Source organism: Uloborus diversus, chromosome 10 (genome assembly GCF_026930045.1).
Source record: "Uloborus diversus isolate 005 chromosome 10, Udiv.v.3.1, whole genome shotgun sequence".
NCBI classification, from domain to species: Eukaryota; Metazoa; Arthropoda; class Arachnida; order Araneae; family Uloboridae; genus Uloborus; species Uloborus diversus.
In genome coordinates this window covers 95737855-95756383 of record NC_072740.1, presented here as the reverse complement: position 1 = coordinate 95756383, position 18529 = coordinate 95737855, and the positions used below count along the sequence as shown (strand labels likewise).

At 33.3% G+C, this 18529-nt stretch overlaps 1 protein-coding gene across 2 annotated transcripts in view; it reads left to right on the top strand.

The window, feature by feature from the left end:
* Nucleotides 1–4752: 4752 nt before the first annotated feature.
* Nucleotides 4753–18529, top strand: part of LOC129231493 (transmembrane 7 superfamily member 3-like) — a 59783-nt gene continuing 46006 nt past the window's right edge. For both annotated transcript variants that reach the window (XM_054865821.1, XM_054865822.1), the window contains exons 1-5: nt 4753–4875; nt 7056–7385; nt 8190–8464; nt 10096–10282; nt 15290–15376. In XM_054865821.1, the coding sequence (XP_054721796.1) occupies nt 4821–4875; nt 7056–7385; nt 8190–8464; nt 10096–10282; nt 15290–15376 (934 nt within the window). In that variant the 5' untranslated portion in view covers nt 4753–4820. The remainder of the gene's footprint in view (nt 4876–7055; nt 7386–8189; nt 8465–10095; nt 10283–15289; nt 15377–18529) is intronic.

Below are 18529 nucleotides of genomic sequence, written 5' to 3'. Positions count from 1 at the left end.
CGGGGAACACCCCACATGCGATATCACTCCAAAGTGCTTACGCTGTAAGGGAAATCACTCTGCTCTGGATAAAAATTGCCCAGAATACGAAAAGTACATTAACAAGAAAAATAGCAGCATAATTGAAATAAAACCCTCTTACGCCAATGCAGTAAGAACAAACACTAACTTTGATATCCCTACTCAAAAAACGGAATCAAAAGAAAATAAAAACTACGAGACTTTATTAAATATCATCAAAGAAAAAGACTCCGAAATAAACACATTAAAAGAAGAAATCAAAAACATAAAGACAGAACTCTTCGCGTTAAGAAACGCTCTCACCGGACTTTTCGATAACACTGAAAATGTTATGGGTGATAACGAAAAACAACTAATTGAACAATATAGAGCTCTACGAAACAAAGACATTTTACTCAGTTCATGCTCCGTCTTCGACTCCTCAAAAGAAGACCTTTTTTACGACGTTGGTAGTCCTATGCAAGTCTCTAGTCCTCATGTGGACGAACCAGGAGGAAGCACGACGCCTTAACGTGGTTTTTTTTGTTTTTCTTATGGGTTGTTTTTTGCTTAATTGGAATTGCCGCAGTGTCGGCAAAAACCTTTGTTTTCTTAAACTTCTTATATCTTGGTCTAACCCCAGTATCATTTGCCTCCAAGAGACTTGGAGTAGCGACGACAAATTACCAGTATTGTCTAATTACATTTCATATGCAAAAGAAAAACCGTTTCCTCATAAAGGTGGAGGTGTCTGCATCTACGTACAAAAAAATTTATCTTCCCGTGAACTTTTCTATGATACAAGTAATTTAACCCTAGAATTCAACGCAGTTGAAGTTTTTGTCGAGAACAAATCTATTAAGATTTTTAACTGTTATCGTCCCCCCGGACACTTCCATGATAACATTATCAACTTTTTTAACAACATTTTAGATAATAATATTATTTTTACCGGAGATTTTAACGCCAGAAACACATGCATTGGTGACAGAATCTCCCATCCTAGCTCGAAAAAATTTTTCGACTGGATTCTTGAAAAAAATTTATGTATAATCAATAGTAAAGAACCAACCCGCCGCAATAGAGGCAAAGAAGACGGAATCCTCGACCTCACAATAGTTAGCACCGACCTAATTCTCTTATTTTCTTGGTTTCGAAGTAAAGAAAGTGGAGATAGCGATCACTTTCCAACCTTTTTAAAACAAAGTAACGCAAAAGATACCAAACTCATCAAAAAACGATATACAAATTGGAATATTGTCACTAATAACATAAGTAATTTTATTGCCGAAACAAATATAAATCCAACACAAAGCGAAGACATCATTAAATTTAACCAAGGTATTCTTAAAGTCGTCGAAGAAAATACAAACACTATCACCTTTAAAGACACAAAAACTCATCAAAAATGGTGGAACAGAAGATGTGCTATAAGCAAAAAGGAAAAAAATACAGCGATGAATAAAGCCTATCACACGAACAACATCACAGATTGGCTCAATTATAAAAAGAAACTTGCAAAATTTAGAAAAGTAATCAAAGAAGAAAAAAACAAATTTTGGGGAAATATCCAACACAACCTAAAAACTACCAAGGACATTTATCGTTCGGTCAACAATTTAAAACGTTATTCTACGAGACATAGTTACGTTAGTAATTTAGTTCTGGAAGACAAAGGCAATTTGATTAAAGAGCCACAAGCACAAGCAGACCTATTTGCAGAACACTATTCCAGAACAACCAACCCATCTTCAGATTCAACTCCCACAATTTGGACTAAACTTCCTCACAGACCCTGCATTTCGAAAGACTTCACCGCCCAAGAATTAGATTTCGCAATTAAGAATTTAAAATTCACAGCTGCAGGCACAGACGGAATAAACAACAAAATTTTAAAGAATTTACCAGCTACAGGGAAAAATTTGCTGAGAGAGTTTTTTAACAATAGTCTATCCACCGGTATCATTCCTAATGTCTGGAAAATGTCCAAAATAATTCCCATCTGCAAACCAGGAAAAGACAACAAGTACACAGAAAATTACAGACCGATTGCCCTTACTCAAAATACCTGTAAATTAATGGAAAGACTAATCCTTGAAAGATTGATATGGTGGGAACAAACATACAATATTTTTCCTAATTTTTTATTTGGTTTCAGAAAAGAAAGAGGAACTGAAGACTTTCTAGTCAAATTGATTACCGATATAAAAGACGCCAGAACAGACAAATATACCATCTACCTCCTCTCATTAGATATAAAGGGCGCATACGACAACATCAGAACAAGCATCTTAATAGGAAAACTGTTGAAAACTAATCTTGACACAAAAATAATCAAATGGATAAATAATTTTCTAACAAACAGGTCTTTTAAAGTGAGTTGGAGAAACTCAATGTCAACCACCAAATCCCTCGCGTATGGTTTGCCTCAAGGCTCAATTTTATCAGCTTTTCTCTTTAACTGTTTTTTAATCGACTTACATCACATTCAAAACAAAGAATGCTCCATCTACGCTTATGCCGACGATATCACCTGCATAATCAAACACAAAAAAGAAGATGAAGCAAAGATAGCCCTTAATAGAACAGTGCACCAACTTACAGAGTGGGCAACAAAAAACAAACTCGAGTTTACCCCTGCCAAATGTTGTCTCCTCAATCTTTCAGCAACTAGATCAAAAAATAATTTCGACGTGAAAATGTACAATACTATTATACCATGGAATAATAACCACAGAATCCTAGGATTATGGATAAATAATAATCTCAAATGGAAAACTCACACAGATACAATCGAAAGAAAAATCATCAAAACAATCAATGTTCTTAAAATTCTCAGCGCACAAAGTACCGGAATGAATAACAATAACCTTATCTCAATAGTTAAACAAACCATTATCCCACAAATTGATTACGCCAACATATGCAGGACAAAAGACACGAAAAGAAACAAAAACAGATTCTCCATTATTGAAAACAAGGCACTTAGATGCTGCCTAAAAGTCAACTCTTTTACCCCAAACGATGTATTACGACATCTCACACACCTTGGCTCGTACGAAGACAGAATGACCTGGAACATTGTCAAATATAATCTAAAACAAAATTACAAAAGTGATCGTCGAAGCAACTTTCAAACCAATATAAAATTAAAAACCAAGAGCGACATAGAAGTCAAAGCACTCAGTATCATAAAAAATTATAAATCAAATTACGTCAGTAATCAAGACAACTTGCTGGGAAATCTTAATATACCACCATGGAAAGAAAATAACCTAGAGTTTATCACAAAATCCGAACATTTTCAAAAGGCAACCTGCATAGAAGAAATTAAACAATCTTTTACAGAATATGCTGAACAACACAGCAACTTTGATATCTGGGCAACAGACGGCTCAAAAATAGAAGACAAAGTGGGTTTTGGCATTGTAAACAGTAATAAAGTTAATAGGAAGATAAAACTACTAGACATATGCTCAGTGTTTACAGCGGAAATGATCGCCATCTATTATACCGCTAAATTTCTCATCGACAAATCAAACCCCATCATTATCATTACTGACAGCTTAAGCTCAATAGAAGCATTAAAGAACAAAAAGAAAAAAGAAGAAAAACTCATTGTAGCCACAAGAAATATCTTACAAGAAGCCAGCAACAACAAAAAAATTATTGTAACCTGGGTCCCTAGCCACACAGGAATTTATTTAAATGAATTAGCCGACAAATTAGCTAGAGAAGCCGTCATGGGCCATAATACTCCAATACTTTCGCTAACAACCTGGAAAGACTGTAAAAACCACATCGAATCAGCTCATAAAAATGAACTAAAGGAAAGATGGATGAACTCAAAATATTACAACAAATTCAAACTAAGAACTATCCCTGATAAATCAAGCATCCATTGGATTAAAAACAGAAAACAAGAAATCTTTTTAAATCGACTAGTCCTTGACAGTTTCCTCTTGAAAGACAAACTCTTTAAACTAAACTTTGAAATATCCCCAAATTGTAATTCCTGTGATACTCCCGAAACTATCTGGCACAGATTAAACATTTGTGATCGTTATAATAATCAAAGAAATCTGCTCATCCAACTTATCCCTAAACACCTTGTTTATTGCTCTGACGATTTTTTAGCCTCTCCCCTTCTCGCTTTCTCTCCAGATTATTGTTCGGTTCTCTCCTCGTTTTTTCTAGAACCGTAATCCCTTTTGGCTTTTCGCCCTGTTTATATTCTGTTCATCTCTCCTTGCTTTTATATCTCGATTCGGTTTCGTTCTTCATGTCTCTTAGGTTTATGCTAATTTCATAAATTCCCACAATCATTCCTTATTTGCATACATATTTGATCTTTCCTTTTATATGATATTGTGTAACTTTTTCAATTCAAGCTTTGTATCAACCTATATATTAATAAGAATCCTTACAATTTGACGTTCAATTTCCTCAAGCCACTATTCACTAAGAATCGATAGCACTCCTTTTTTAATATCCCAGTCCTTGTAAAGAAGAAATATTAAGATCCTCCCATGATTGGTCAATCTCCTCTATTCAATTTTCGCTCAATTTAACTAGCAGAGGCAAGGCGTTTTTCACGCAGTCCTCTCATCAACCTGGAGTCTGAAGACTCTTATTCAACTTCAACTTCAACTTCATCGTCCAATCAATTATGCAGTTGCAAGCAGCTTTAGCACATCATGAAGAATTTTTGCTTTGTTTAACGGCAATCCGAACATCGATCACGTGTGTTTATTGAGTCGAGTGTTGTTTATGTTTTCCTCTGGACGGTTTGGGTGACATGGTTAGTTTCAAGTGCTGCAATGATATCTATCATACTTCTATTTCTGACTTTTGCTCATTTTATGGATGCAATTGGTAATAATCTATTTTTTTTTTTACATTTTCTTTTCCATTTTCATGTATTTGGTTTTATTTATTAATGAACTCTAAAATGATCGTTATTAAAAATATATTTATGAACCATTAATAATAAGCGTTTTTTTGTGAAATACTTCATTTTTATTTTTAGAACATGCGTAGGAATATTTGGGTTCCTCTGATATGTATTCATTTGATACTTAGATTAACATTTGATTGCTGACAGTATCTGAATAATTGGGTAGTGAAGAAAACACTGTCGAACATTTTTACGTTACAAGGATCATATTGATTTACTCCAATTGTAAATAAAGTTATTTTGTTCTTTCAGCTAAGACATACAAAGTTTAATTGAGATGTTTAGTGGGTATTTAGGGCATAGTTGTCCCAAATATGTAACTCAGGTTTTCCACTGAGTCTTATTCGACCTGGATTGCAAGAAAGAAAGCATCCTTGTAAATCTGAGCCTTTTCAGAAAAATGAGGTCTGTAAATATAAATGCAGGGTAAAATTGCTCTTCAAATCAAATATACATTTACTGCTCATCTGTGACTGCTTTTGTATCCTATCATTTTATGAAACTACAATTATCTATTATCGATTATTATTTTGTATTCTATCATTTTATGAAATTACAATCAAGCCTCGTTGAAGTGCCACCTGTTTGGTGAGATCAATAGTGTGAGTTTTAGTCAGTTGACAGTTGATCCAGGGTTATTGATTTTTAGGTATCAAGTTGCTGCGATTCTTGCTGTAGTAGCTATGATAAAAAATGAAATTTAATTACACTAATATTTTTAACCCTCCCCCCTTACATTTAAAACTATTATTATATTAACACTATTATCATACCAGTGAATCAATAGAGGTTGTGACATAATTGCTTAAGTTGTGGAAAGTTCTGAATTAATGATGTTTAGCAGTGGCCCCACTTCGGTGACTTCACAAGATTTAAAAATGCCCCTCCCCCATAAGAAATTTTAAAAATAATACGAGTAGAAGTCAAATATAAACCGAAATTTCTTTTTAAAAAATGTTTATGCCAACCAAAGAAATTTTACACTGCCATACTTTTCTACACAGTCTTTTCTTTGATACACATTTTTTCTATCAGATTGCCAAGTTTTTGAAGCTGCCGTGATAGAAAGAAGTGGGACATGTGCAGAGCAAATTATGTAAGAGCCCCTCTATACAATTGCATTGTCATGAAATTTTTCTCTTATAGCTTTGCTGAGTGTTCCAAGCAAATGGATAAATCTGGACTGTACGGAGGGGTTTCAAAGGTGTCCGATGACGTTCCTAAAAATTTTCCCACCTTAAAATGGCAGTATGTGGCCTTATATTTTCTCTAGGGATAAATGACGTTACGTATCACTTGACTTTCTCGTGTGCTACGATATGCAGATTCTGCTTCATCCACAAAGCGACAGTAATAGCCTACATTAGTTTCTTTCTCTAATAATACCACAAATGGCAACAATGTTGTCCACAGTGATTCTTGTCTGTAGTCTCTTTTCATCAGGTTCGTTTTTTACAGCTTCCCTTTTAGCTCTACCTTTTTATCCTACTCAAACACTCAAGTGTACAAAGTGTTTTTTACACAAACTACCTGAAGCTGTCTTAAAATTTCAGAGGGTTTGGTGCTCTCTGTGAGAAATTTAATAATGATGCGTTGCACAACAGACTTTTGCACTTCTTGCTCATTCATATTGTATTGTAGCAGCCTAGATCTCCAAAGTGTGCAAATACAGAAATCCTTCTTAAGACATTGCCACAAATATATTGGCAAAAAACACCACCTTAGTTTTTTTACCAACAGCAGCGCTAGAGTCAAATTCCGGTTTATATTTGATCTACCCTCATATTAACGTAGTGTTATTTTTCAGAGCATACACCCTCATAACTCTAGCACCCCCCCCCCCTAGCCCCCTTTACCGCGGGGGTTGCAGGGCTGCTATGTGCACAAATGTCTCAGCACTGATGCATATACTGCTAATATTTTGAATACCTTGTCTTAGTTTAAAAGGATTAATATTTCATTAGCTTCCTCTTCCCGCTAAAAAAATGGATTGTCTGTATGCTAACATTATTTGTTTGCATGTTTTGCTTGCAATTGTAATCATTTGTTAATAATATCTAATGCATTTTATTTTTAATGCAAGTTCTTTTTTTTTTAGGTTCAAATGCAAAGGAAAATGTATTGGTCTTCTCTATGAAAGGTGATCTTGTCAAACTTGTAAAACTCCTTGAAAATTCTACCGTGATTATTCAAGTCGTAGATATTCCTCTTGATGTGTCTTCCATAACTATACAAGCCCATGCACATACAGAAAGTTTATTATTGTCTTACAGTGCTAAACCAACAGCACCAGATTATATTACCGGTCAAAGTATTGGGTTGTTTTGCAAACTGAAAAACTTAGATTCTAAGGCTCAAGTGTGGCTTTTCAACAATAATCCACAAACTGTTTCTACATTTCTAGCAGTTACAGCTGCGGATGGGAGTGGTAATATATTTTCTTCTTATAAGCTCAGTATTAAAAAAAAAGTTTTATTGTCTGAATAATTGACTTAGCTGTTTAAAGACTATAGAATGCATGTATCCTTTAAGTTTAGAAGTTTTATTTTATAGAGTGTTGAATGCATAAAATTTGTAAATTATATATATATTTTTTGTATTATTCAGACATCAAAATCCTAATCGGGTCAAATCTTGTTTCGGCATAGTTGAAAAGAGCAGAGAAAGCAGTTTGTGAAAGCGAAATTTCATTGTACGAAAATTATTGCAACCTTATGTTAATATGATTTAAGTATTTCAGGAGTCTTCGTTATAGTAGCATTTTCACTTAATGGAATTGAAATTGAACTCGATAGTATTAACCCAAAAAAAATATACAAAATATACTTTTTGGCTTTTGAAAACGTCACAAAGGAAATACGTGTGTGGGATTCATACTCTCATGTTTTTATATCATTTATTATAAATAACTTTTAAAGTGAAGATTAAATTTAGGTAATATCATTAAATATCCAAACATTTCTAAGTTGAATGATTGATGAATCAAATTTTGAAAGTAGTTATAGTTTTGCATCTCTTATCCAGACACTCAAAAACTATCATTAAAAAAAACCTTTTTGAAGTTTCTTTTTAATGATTGAACCTTTCCTGTATTGAACAGTCATTATAGCAGTCATCATCTATATTGTAAAATGCATTGTATATCTTAATTTTAAATTAAGGAGCTTGAAACAAAGCTAGTCATCCTCAAGTTTTCTTTATACTTAATTAACAGCAACAATTTCTTTTTCAGAACCAATTCCTGGAGGCTGTAACATGGAATTCCCCACTGAAGTAGCTCCCTATTTAAAATTATTAGTTCATAAGGCACGATTAAATTTGGAATATCAGCATGCCAACATGGGAGTTAAAAGAAATGTTCCATCTCCACCGTGTGGTGCTTCGACGTATATCACCTATGATACTTATGTTTTGTTTTTGAAAGAAAATGATTATGGACAAGATGAATATTTTGATAAAATCTCCAAAATGAGCAATCTGTCATCATTGAAGAAATATTCAACTAAGGTATTTTTTTATCATTTTATTTCATTTATTAAAATTTTCTTCTGTTTGAACTAAATGTTAACAGCATTAAGGTAATAAAACTTTTATGGCTATGTTAAATTATCAACTTCAAATTTTTATTGAATAGATCATGATATAAAACATTTCATTCTTGAAGTGTAATAAAATTAATTTTTTAGATGAAGACCAAGCAGTTATACACAATCTCTTCAATATTAATTTAAAAACATTTCATATGCTTAAAAAATAAAATGATTATTGAGTTTATGCAAAAAATTTAGTAGAATGGTATTTAAATTTATAAACTCTTAAAGTAGTTTATTAATCTTTCAAATAATGCAATTTATTCCAGATGTAAAAAATAGTTTCTTAACTCTGACTAAAAAGTCGTCAATCCCTTTAAGAAGCAATTGAACTAGAAATTTTCAAAAAAATATGTATATGTGAGGCATGGCTCCTATTTAGGAACATTGTCATGCTTCATGAAGTTTTACTACCATAGCTTTTTAATAGAATATAGGGTACACCAATTGAATTTCATGTGTCAAACAGTTTAAAATAAATAAAAACAGAAGAAATCAATACATGTGTAGTGCATGAGTTTATTTATTTAATCTTTAATGCTAACTACAGGAAAACTCAAATGATGAAAAAAATCTCATGAATATTAACAATTTGTAACAACAAACAATAACTGTATAATACTACATAAAATCAAATTATCTTACTTGAAATACTCTTAACTTCTTCTATTACTCATCTTTACTTTCATATCACTATTGGTGATAAAAAAAACTAGTTCATGTAAGCATTTTTTGACCCTCAATGCATATTTTATCTGTTTTTTCATGTGACAAGGGAGAAAAATTTGTTACAGTACTAACACATGGCATCCCAAGAAGTAGAGAAAAGTCATAAATATCTTCATTCACAAGTACAAAGTGGTTCTTCTAAATCATTCCTGTCTCAAAGCCAGAGAAATAGGAATTGGTTGGGGTTTGAAAAGTGTAAATTTGAAGATGAAAATGTTGCTCATCTACATTTTTTACACATGTCAACAGTGACTTGTTGAACAGCAACAAAAGAATAAAGAAGTTATAAAGCTTATAAATAATACATTTTTGTTACAAATTGTTATTCATCATCAGTGGTGCACACAGGAATTTCTCAAGATGGGAGGGGGCAGAAACGAAAATTCACCATTCTCATATCATATTCCAACACGCATCCAGTCATATTCTTTTGATTATATCACTTGTCGGGAACAAAAAGCATTTTTACAAAAATATTGAATAATTACTTAGTATTAGCTAATAAAATGAATTTATGAATAGCAAATACTTAATTTAAGTAATAGAAAGCACAAGAATGACTGTAATTACTTTTCTCACAGTTAAAATGACACTTTTTCAGAATTTTTTTGAAAACATTTCCCACTCCCAAATGGGGTAAAATTTTATGTTTAAAACAAATATTGTTGCAAAGAACTACCTGGAAGCCATGACTCAATTTTGATTTTAAGTAAATATGCCGATGAAACTTTTATGCTTTGCACTCAATTTTTTTTTTTTTTTTTTTTTTTTTGAGCATCTACTAGGTATGTGTATAGCGTCTATTTTATTCTTTCTTAGGTGCAATCGTATTCAGTTCATCCAGACACTAGACTATCTTTCCTGAAATATCCAAACGTTGGAGCAATATATAATATTGTTGCTAGAAGTACAGTGGATGGAGTTGTGAAAGAAGCACCATATATTCCTGTAGGCACATATGGATGTGATTTTTCTGATTTTACTGAAAATGGTTGCAAGTTCACGTGTATGTTTTAAATTTAATTGTTCTTGTTAATACATTCTGACATTCTGTAGTACTATATTTACTTTGATATATGTTACCCTCTCTTGGCTTGCTAATTTTGATGCAGGAAAATTCATATTTTATTTGCAGTATTTTCCATATTGTTTTCCAAACTAAAATGTCCCACTTTAAAACTAATACACGTATGTGTAATTGGTTTTACCTTACCTAACAGGATTTTACCCATTTAAATCACAAATGATATCTTTGGAATTTTCAAGATTTTAGAAGGAAGTGGAGGTAAAATTTTCTGGTTATTTTGTGAAGGTAAAATAAATTCATCATACAGTGATGATGTTCTTATTACAAGTGGTGAAAAATATCTGATAAATATTTTCCCTTAAACTGTGCGTGCTTTTGTCGAATAAACCCATTTTTTGGATTGACCTTCATTTAATCTAAATGGAAAAGTATAATTCGACTTAATATCTCTTTGTCGGGGTCTTATATTATGTCGATCAGAAGCACCTTTCAAACAATCTTGGTAGCTGTTATTAAAGATGCCGTTGTTATCTTTTCAGTTTTCTTCAAGGATTGAGGCTTAAAAGTTTTGTAGGATGTCCTGCGTCATCTTGTTCCAAGTTTACTGTAAAAGCACCACTAATTAGATCTGAATCGTAGGCAGTCCTACTTACAGTCCAAAATAATCCCAGATATGCTCAATCTGTGACAAATCAGGGGATGAGCACACCAAAAAATGTGATCTTGTGAAGATGAAGTCCCCTGGCACCTTTGCTGTGTGTTATGGAGCATTGTCCAGGCACTATTAAGGAGTTCAAAATGGGGTCTGTACAAGCGTACAGGATTATCATCAATGCCCAAATTTAATCTGAATTTGTAATGAAAGACAATCTGGATCGATTCAGTTGCAGTCTTATCCTGTGGAACACGACACTCACACTAAATGGAGGCAACAATGTAAAAGCCCTAATCTTACTTTCGTTTTCAGAAGCAGACCACATCCGCATGAGATGATACTATTGGATCTCATGGCTTATGATACACAGTCACCCTCAATATTAATCCACAACACCATAACAGTTTAACAGTACGTTTGTGTTGTGTTTCAGTCACATGTGTTGGCACTCATAGCAGAGCTCCCAAGAGTCATTTTTAACAAGACAATGCTCAGCCACACACAGCAAGGTATTAGAGATTCGAGGCAGGGTTGCTACAAGCTAAGTTGGGCCCCTTGTCAGTTAGGTCGCCGGGCCCCCTTCTCAAAAAAAACTTGTCAAGTTTTCCTATTCCAAGCTGGGCCCCTTCAAGGTATGGGCCCCTAGTTTCGGATTTGGCTGACATGTTTGCCCCGATCATAGAATTTTCTCTTCCATATTATCACCTTCTCTGGCCTGCTTGATCCTCAGACTTGTCAGAGAGCATATCTGGGATTGCTTTGTAGAGTTAGTTGGTAAGCATATGAGTTTGATTGAATTAGTTGTACGTTTACAGTATTTCCGGTACGAGATGACTTAGGACATAGTGTGAGGCTGTTATGCCTCCATGCTTGCCTGTATTGCACTGGACATTCATGCTAGAGTGACTAGGAGGTTACTAAAACCTCTATCCATTTGGGATTTTTCCAGAAATAGATGATCATTTTGCTTTCCTTTTGCTTTCACATTCTTATTTCAATGTTGTCCTTACATATCTCAAATTTTCTTTAATTTTAACAACTCTTTCTAAGTGCATTATTGTTATTTTTTTGTTATAGAGTGTATGTAAAAACATTAATTTTTCAAAGCCCAGAGAGGAGGGAGGGATTCCCTCTTTAAATGGCTCTTCCTGTTCATAAAGTTAATTGACGATGGTGTTCTGATTTTTTTGCCTGTTAAATTAATGATGTCTAGAATGAGATTTAGTTACATATGATAATTGGTGACCTACTGCCAACATGAAATCATATAATTTTATTTCCGCAACGGACAAGTTTTTGTGAATTGTTGCCTACTGAAATTCAGCATAGTAGATGATGATTCTACTTATTGAACCCAATGCCCATCAACCCTAATGGTATTTTAGTTTGTTAGGGTCTCTGAATTGACTATGGTGTGCTGCATTCATTGTTGGCTGGGCTGCTGTTTGGGTGGGGATACCGAACCTATAGCGTCAGGGCCCGGAGCTTTGAGGGAGCCCGTAAGGTTATGAAACTGTTTTTCCAATAATTTGACCTTTAAATATATTTTTATGCAAACTTCAAGTTAAAGTTTTTAAATCTACATTAAAACTTAAAAATTCAGAAGCAACTAGACAATGCACCATCACATGAGAATGCAATTTTAAACTATTCATTTTGAAGTGTGTGAGTGAGAGGAAATGAAACAACGGTATAAAAATATGCAGTGGTGATAAAGGGGTGGGTTATGGGGGACCCTGAATTAAAATTGGTACTGAGCCTCAGTGCTGGTAACGGCGGCCCTGATTATTGGAATCAGTTGATTGGAATATTTCAGTACTATTAAACCTTATGGGAACCTTGTATTTTCTTTTTTTTTTAGATTTCATTTTAAAGTCATTATGATTTACGCATTTTATTGTCATTTCGCTTAACATCTAGATATTTTACCTGCTGTTGCAATTTAGTATTTAAAGTTGATAGTCATTTGATACACAATTCATTTTTTGAAATCTGTCTTTTACATCAAGGATTAACTGTAGAGCATCAGATATAAATTCACATATGTATTAAAAATGATAGTTTTGTTCAGTATCATAGCTGCAGTGTTTGCCGCCTGGGGAGATTCCTCAATTTACCGCACTTTTGTTGAGAAATAGCTAGTACATTAAACTGTCAAGTGTGTTTAAATTAAAACTAGAAATTTAATTTAAGAAAAAAAAGTTAATTAATTTCTACATACTTATAAAAGAAAAAAAAGAAGGGGGGGGAGGCGCACACTTGGAGAAAAAAAATGCTAAATTTACGTGAAAAATTGGAATTTTAGATAATTTTTAGTAAAGTGAAGGAAAAGGGTAGCTTGGGTTTGCTCCCAATTTTTTTATAAAACTAAAGTCTCTTTTCGTGTATCTTTGTTGATGTTAGGGGATCAGTGGGCACAGCAAGGAAATGGTCGGAAATCAAAGTTTTAAAATGAAGCTTAGGCTACTTTGTGGGAAAGTTAAGAAAATCGGGAATTGTCGGAAACTGAATTCGAAAATTTTCAGCTCTGAAATATGCAATTTTAGGCTATTTTTGGCAACGCAATTGCATGTGTGTTCTGACACAGTTGTGGGCGCTAGGGGAGAGATGGGTGCTGAGGATTTTTAATGAAATATTTTTTTTTAGTTGAAATCAATTTTAAAGGTATCTTTGGTGATTTACTGGAATGGGGAAGGTTTGGCTTCTTTCTTTGAAAATTGTTTAGCACCAAAGTTTTAAAAAACACAATTCTAGGCTATCTTTGGTGACGTTGAAGGGTTCCCTAACTCCTAATGGCACCAAAATTGTTGTGAAGCCAGGTGGCTCTCTCATGACAAAAATTTCTGTAATTAACGCCTGACTTTAGGCTTTGTTTGATAATGATAATGTTAGGAGCAAAAGGGGGCAGAGGGAGATTTGCCTCCCAAAATCTTACTTAAAGCTGAAGTTCATTCTAAAACGCAGTTTTAATCTTTGTAGACGTTAGATGAAGGGGGGGGGGGGATAGATAAAGGTATCTGTTAGAAAAATTCCGAAATTGAAGTCCAAAAAACGCATTTTAAGTTATCTCTGATCACGTTAAGAGTTAAATGATAGTCAATGTCAAAATGCTGTTTTCACAATTTGATGTTGAAGTATCGAAGTTTTAAAAGCATAATTTTAGGCTAAATGTTGAGATTTTAGAAGAGAGGCAGAGGGTAGGAGTTTTCTCCGGGGAAGTTTTCAGAATTAAAGGCCTAAATATGTACTTTTTGGCTGTGTTTGCTACGTTAGAGGAAAAGACAGGGTTCGGGGTTCTACCCAGAAATTTTTAAGCATTGAGGTCTAAAACCGTATTTCTAAGCTATCTTCAATGGCATCAGGAAAAGAGATGAAAGATTCAAGAGCTCCCCCTCATAAAAACATTTTGAAGCTATATTCCATGCTGTTAGACTGCCGTGTGGAGGAGGGAAAGGTTTCCAACCGGAATTATTTGAAACTGAATGCACTAAAAAACATTTTTAGACTATGTTTTTTCCAAGTTGAGGGACCAAACCAAATCTTGAAAAATGAAATTCGCTTACCTTCTAAAAGGATAGACTACATGTGATCCAAAGGTGTCGGATACATTTTCTTCTCTCAAAAACGAGAAAACAGAAATCCTTTTTACTTCTATTGAAATAGAGAACAATTGTAATGAATGAGAAATCAAAATAAACTCTGCAACATATAAAGCCACCCCTGGGATGAGCAATAAATTGTTCCGTGTAGCATTTTTCACCTCCTCCTCCCTTTCTTACTCTTGTCACCATTTTCCTGAAGTTAAAAAAAAAGTTTTTGTTTCACTAGGAGTTATTCAAGAAACTTTCTTAACCAGGAAAACTTCATTGTTTCATTTCTCCTGGAGTTAACTTCTACAGTCTAAAAAAACATTGGTCCAGTGACTGTCCACTGCTGCTCCCTTAGAAAAAAAATAGGAAATTGTACTGATGTGATATCAAGAAAGACTTTTGAAAAGATTTTGAAAGAAAGCAGAAAGTTTTGTAAGAAAGTAATTTTAATTTGGTAGTGAGCCAAAAGCTATACAATTGGAAGATTTTGCTGCAGTAACATATTAAAACCATTATTTTCTTATTTGAAAAATACGTTTTTTTTTCCACATCAAAAGAGTAATTTGGTGCCCCTCAAAAAGTGCCACCCGGGGCGGATCTCCCCACCCCAGCTACGCCCCCGGTTTTGTTGCTGGTTTATTCCCAGATTCAGTGCTTAATATGTTATTAAACTGTGTATTGTGAATTTATATGCCTTTAATAGTAGTTTTGCTATTATTATTATTGTATTATTATTTTCAGATTCCTTTGGTGGCAAGGCATTCCTATTTATACTCTCCATCTATGGTTTTATTGTTTCTTTTTTTGGGCATAAGTTTTTTGGACCAAGTGAGTTACATTTGTGGATTCAAATTGAATCAAGAAATTTATTTTTCTTATATGTCTTACTTCTGCTTTAACTGCTCTTATTTTCTCATACAATATGTTTGAAAGCATTAAAATTTATAAATAACACTATTAGCAGTTAAAATGTACAATAAATGGGCATGTAAAAACAAGGGAAAGTCAAGACTTGCCTTGTTGACATATTTCATAACAGTATGTATTTTATGTGTTGGAAATATTCATTAAATATCCTTTAAGTTTCTAAGATAAAACTATATTTGCTTTTCAACAAGGGCATATATAAGGGAGGGGCTGAGGGGGCTCGAGCCCCCTCCAAAATCTGGAATTTTTTTTAAAGAAAGTAGTTATTATTTGGTTTTAGTTTGCTCACAACATTCCAAATTATCAGCTCCAAAAAAGAAGAAAAAAGAATAAGAGCCATTCCATTTCAGATGAGGCGTGCCTGTCACATGACTATCACCGATTGTTTTTTGAAAAAATTACAATAGCTAAAACTAAGAGACATATGAAATATCCCAAAAGGATTTTGCAAGAAAAAAAAATTTTCTTCAGTTACAGCCTACTAAAATTCTGCACAAAATCCGCCATTTTGGAAAAAAACGGCAAAACACTCCATTTGAAATGGACACTATTTCAAAAGTATTTAACCTATTTGAATAATTCTTTTTTCTAAAAATAAATAAAGACCCATATATCCTCTAGACATCCTTTTTGAAAATTTAGTTAGGTTTCTTGATAACGAAAAAATTTTATTTTTGCGGCGGAAAAACTGCATTTTTACCAGTTTTATGATTTTTTTTCTCCATGAAAAAAAATTTTTTTTTTCTTCTACAACTCTTCAGGCTGATGGCGGTGAAATAATGGTGTGGGGAATGCTTTCCTGGTTTACACTGGGTCCTTTGATATCTGCGGATAGACCTATGAATAGCACTGAGTACCTCTGCATAGTTGCTGATCACCGGCACTCATTTATGGCTATAATGTTCCCTGGTGAAGATGATCACTTTTAGCAAAATAATGCACTGTACCCAAACGGTCTCCCAGTAGTGTGAGGAACGTCAATGGGAGTTTTGCCTGCTTCCCTGGCCTGCTCAGCCCCCTGATTTAAAGCCTATAAAGCATTTGGTTTGGGGAATGATAATGTAGATGAATAAAGTTCATTAGCTGCCATACTTCAATAATATATTCTTAAGTTTCAACAAGGTATGTATAAGTAAATGCATAAAAAATAGCTAAGTCTAAATTCTGCAATATCAAAGTAAGCCTCCAGAAAAACTTAAGTTCAATTTTCAAAATGTCAAAGTCAATTTCTAAAATAACTAAGTTTACTTTTAAACACATTCAAGTTCAAATTCAAAGTTGAAGTTTAAATTCAAAAATATTTAAGTTCAAGTCCAAAATTTCAATTAGTTTAAGTTTAGTTGAAGATGGGCCTGGGCCCATAACCTGTTTTAAAAATTAAAAGTTACTAACTGATTTGAAACTTATCTGTTTCAAATCAGAGTAAAAACCTTTCTGTAAAAATCTTTTTATTTAACATGAACACAACTTGCTTCGTGCAAGATAAAAGGCAACTGAATACATTGTGAAAATCAAAACATGTTGCTGAAAACCAACAGTTGGAAATGCAGTTACATGTGCAGCACATGTGTGCCAACACCTGATTGGTCCATTGATATTTAAATTAGCTTTTGGCTGTTGACCAATCACATGTTGGCTACAGTTAAGATGCTGAAAAATTAATTTTATATTAAGAAATACTTAATCTAATTTTATATTAATTTTAATAGGTAATTAAATATATATATTATTTTATTTATTTATTTTTTTTTAACATGAAAGAATACTCTACAGTTTCACAAAAAAAAAAAGGAGGACCCAGAACAGTTAACCATATACTATCAAGGTCAAGGCCTTTTGCGCATTATAGACCTTGAGCATATAAAATTGCAATAAACTCATTAATTTCTTCTAATTTTAGGGTCCAATCAGTGTTTCCTAGCTGTCTATGAACTTCTTCTGTATACATTTTTATGTGAGGAAGCATACTTTCATTTATGAATAGTCTCCATGAGCTGGACGCAAATTGATCTTCAATATTCTGCTTTGCGTATGCTGTCGGGCCGCAAGCTTCTTTACAAACATTATGTTGAGAAATTCTTCCACAATCGTTAGTTTCGGAAGAAATAATTTTCCATTTTGATCCATCTATCCCAAAAACTTCTCCATTTTCTTTTCAATTTTAGTGTAATATATGGGGATTTTATTTCACATTTATTCCTTCTTGCCTTTGATGTAACACATTGGTTGTCGGATAAGTGATTCATATCCTTGTCAGATTGGGTCGCAAAATCAACAGATAAATTATCATCTGATGATTCACATTCTTTGTTAGATGACGGGGCATATTCACTAAATAAGTCATAGTCTTAATTTTCATCTTCGGACTCATTTTCCGACAACTCTTGCATGTATTCAAGAGCTTCCTTGGCCAAAAGCAAATTAAATTTTCTTGACATTTTTCTGCCGAGACTAGAGATGTAAAATTTCCGGAAATTTTTAAGTGGTGGAAAAAAACCGTTTTTTTTACCGGTTTTTTTTTTGGGAAAAATTGGAAAAAATGGAAAATTTGATTTTTTTTATGAATAAAATTTGGGTTTCTTAATTGCTCTGTGTTTCTTGTAACATATAAAGGGTTAAGCATTAAAAAATATATGCTATCCACACATCTTCGTTTTCTGCTTGACAGAAATACACATAACGGCAAGATTAATTAGAAGAAAAAAACCTTTTCGTTTTATAACTGAGTAGGGGGCGTTCATGGTTAAACCCAGAAATAAGTCAAGTCGTCACTCAACCAATAATATCGGGTAATGTGTGTCTAATCATAACAAGTACATTTTCTATTTTAGATTGCCTTTGAAACTTCTGAAATTTTCGACTTTCAAACATGATTGATATTTTTTTTGGAAGAAAAATAATACAATGTTACTACCTGAAAATGAAAGCTATTGAGTTTTGATTTTTTCCAATCCAGTCTAAGTACAAATCAAAACTAAATTGGTTTTTCTTAAGCTGAACCAAAATTAAACTGGAGTTTAAGTTTATTCATACGGCCATACTAAGCACAGTAGT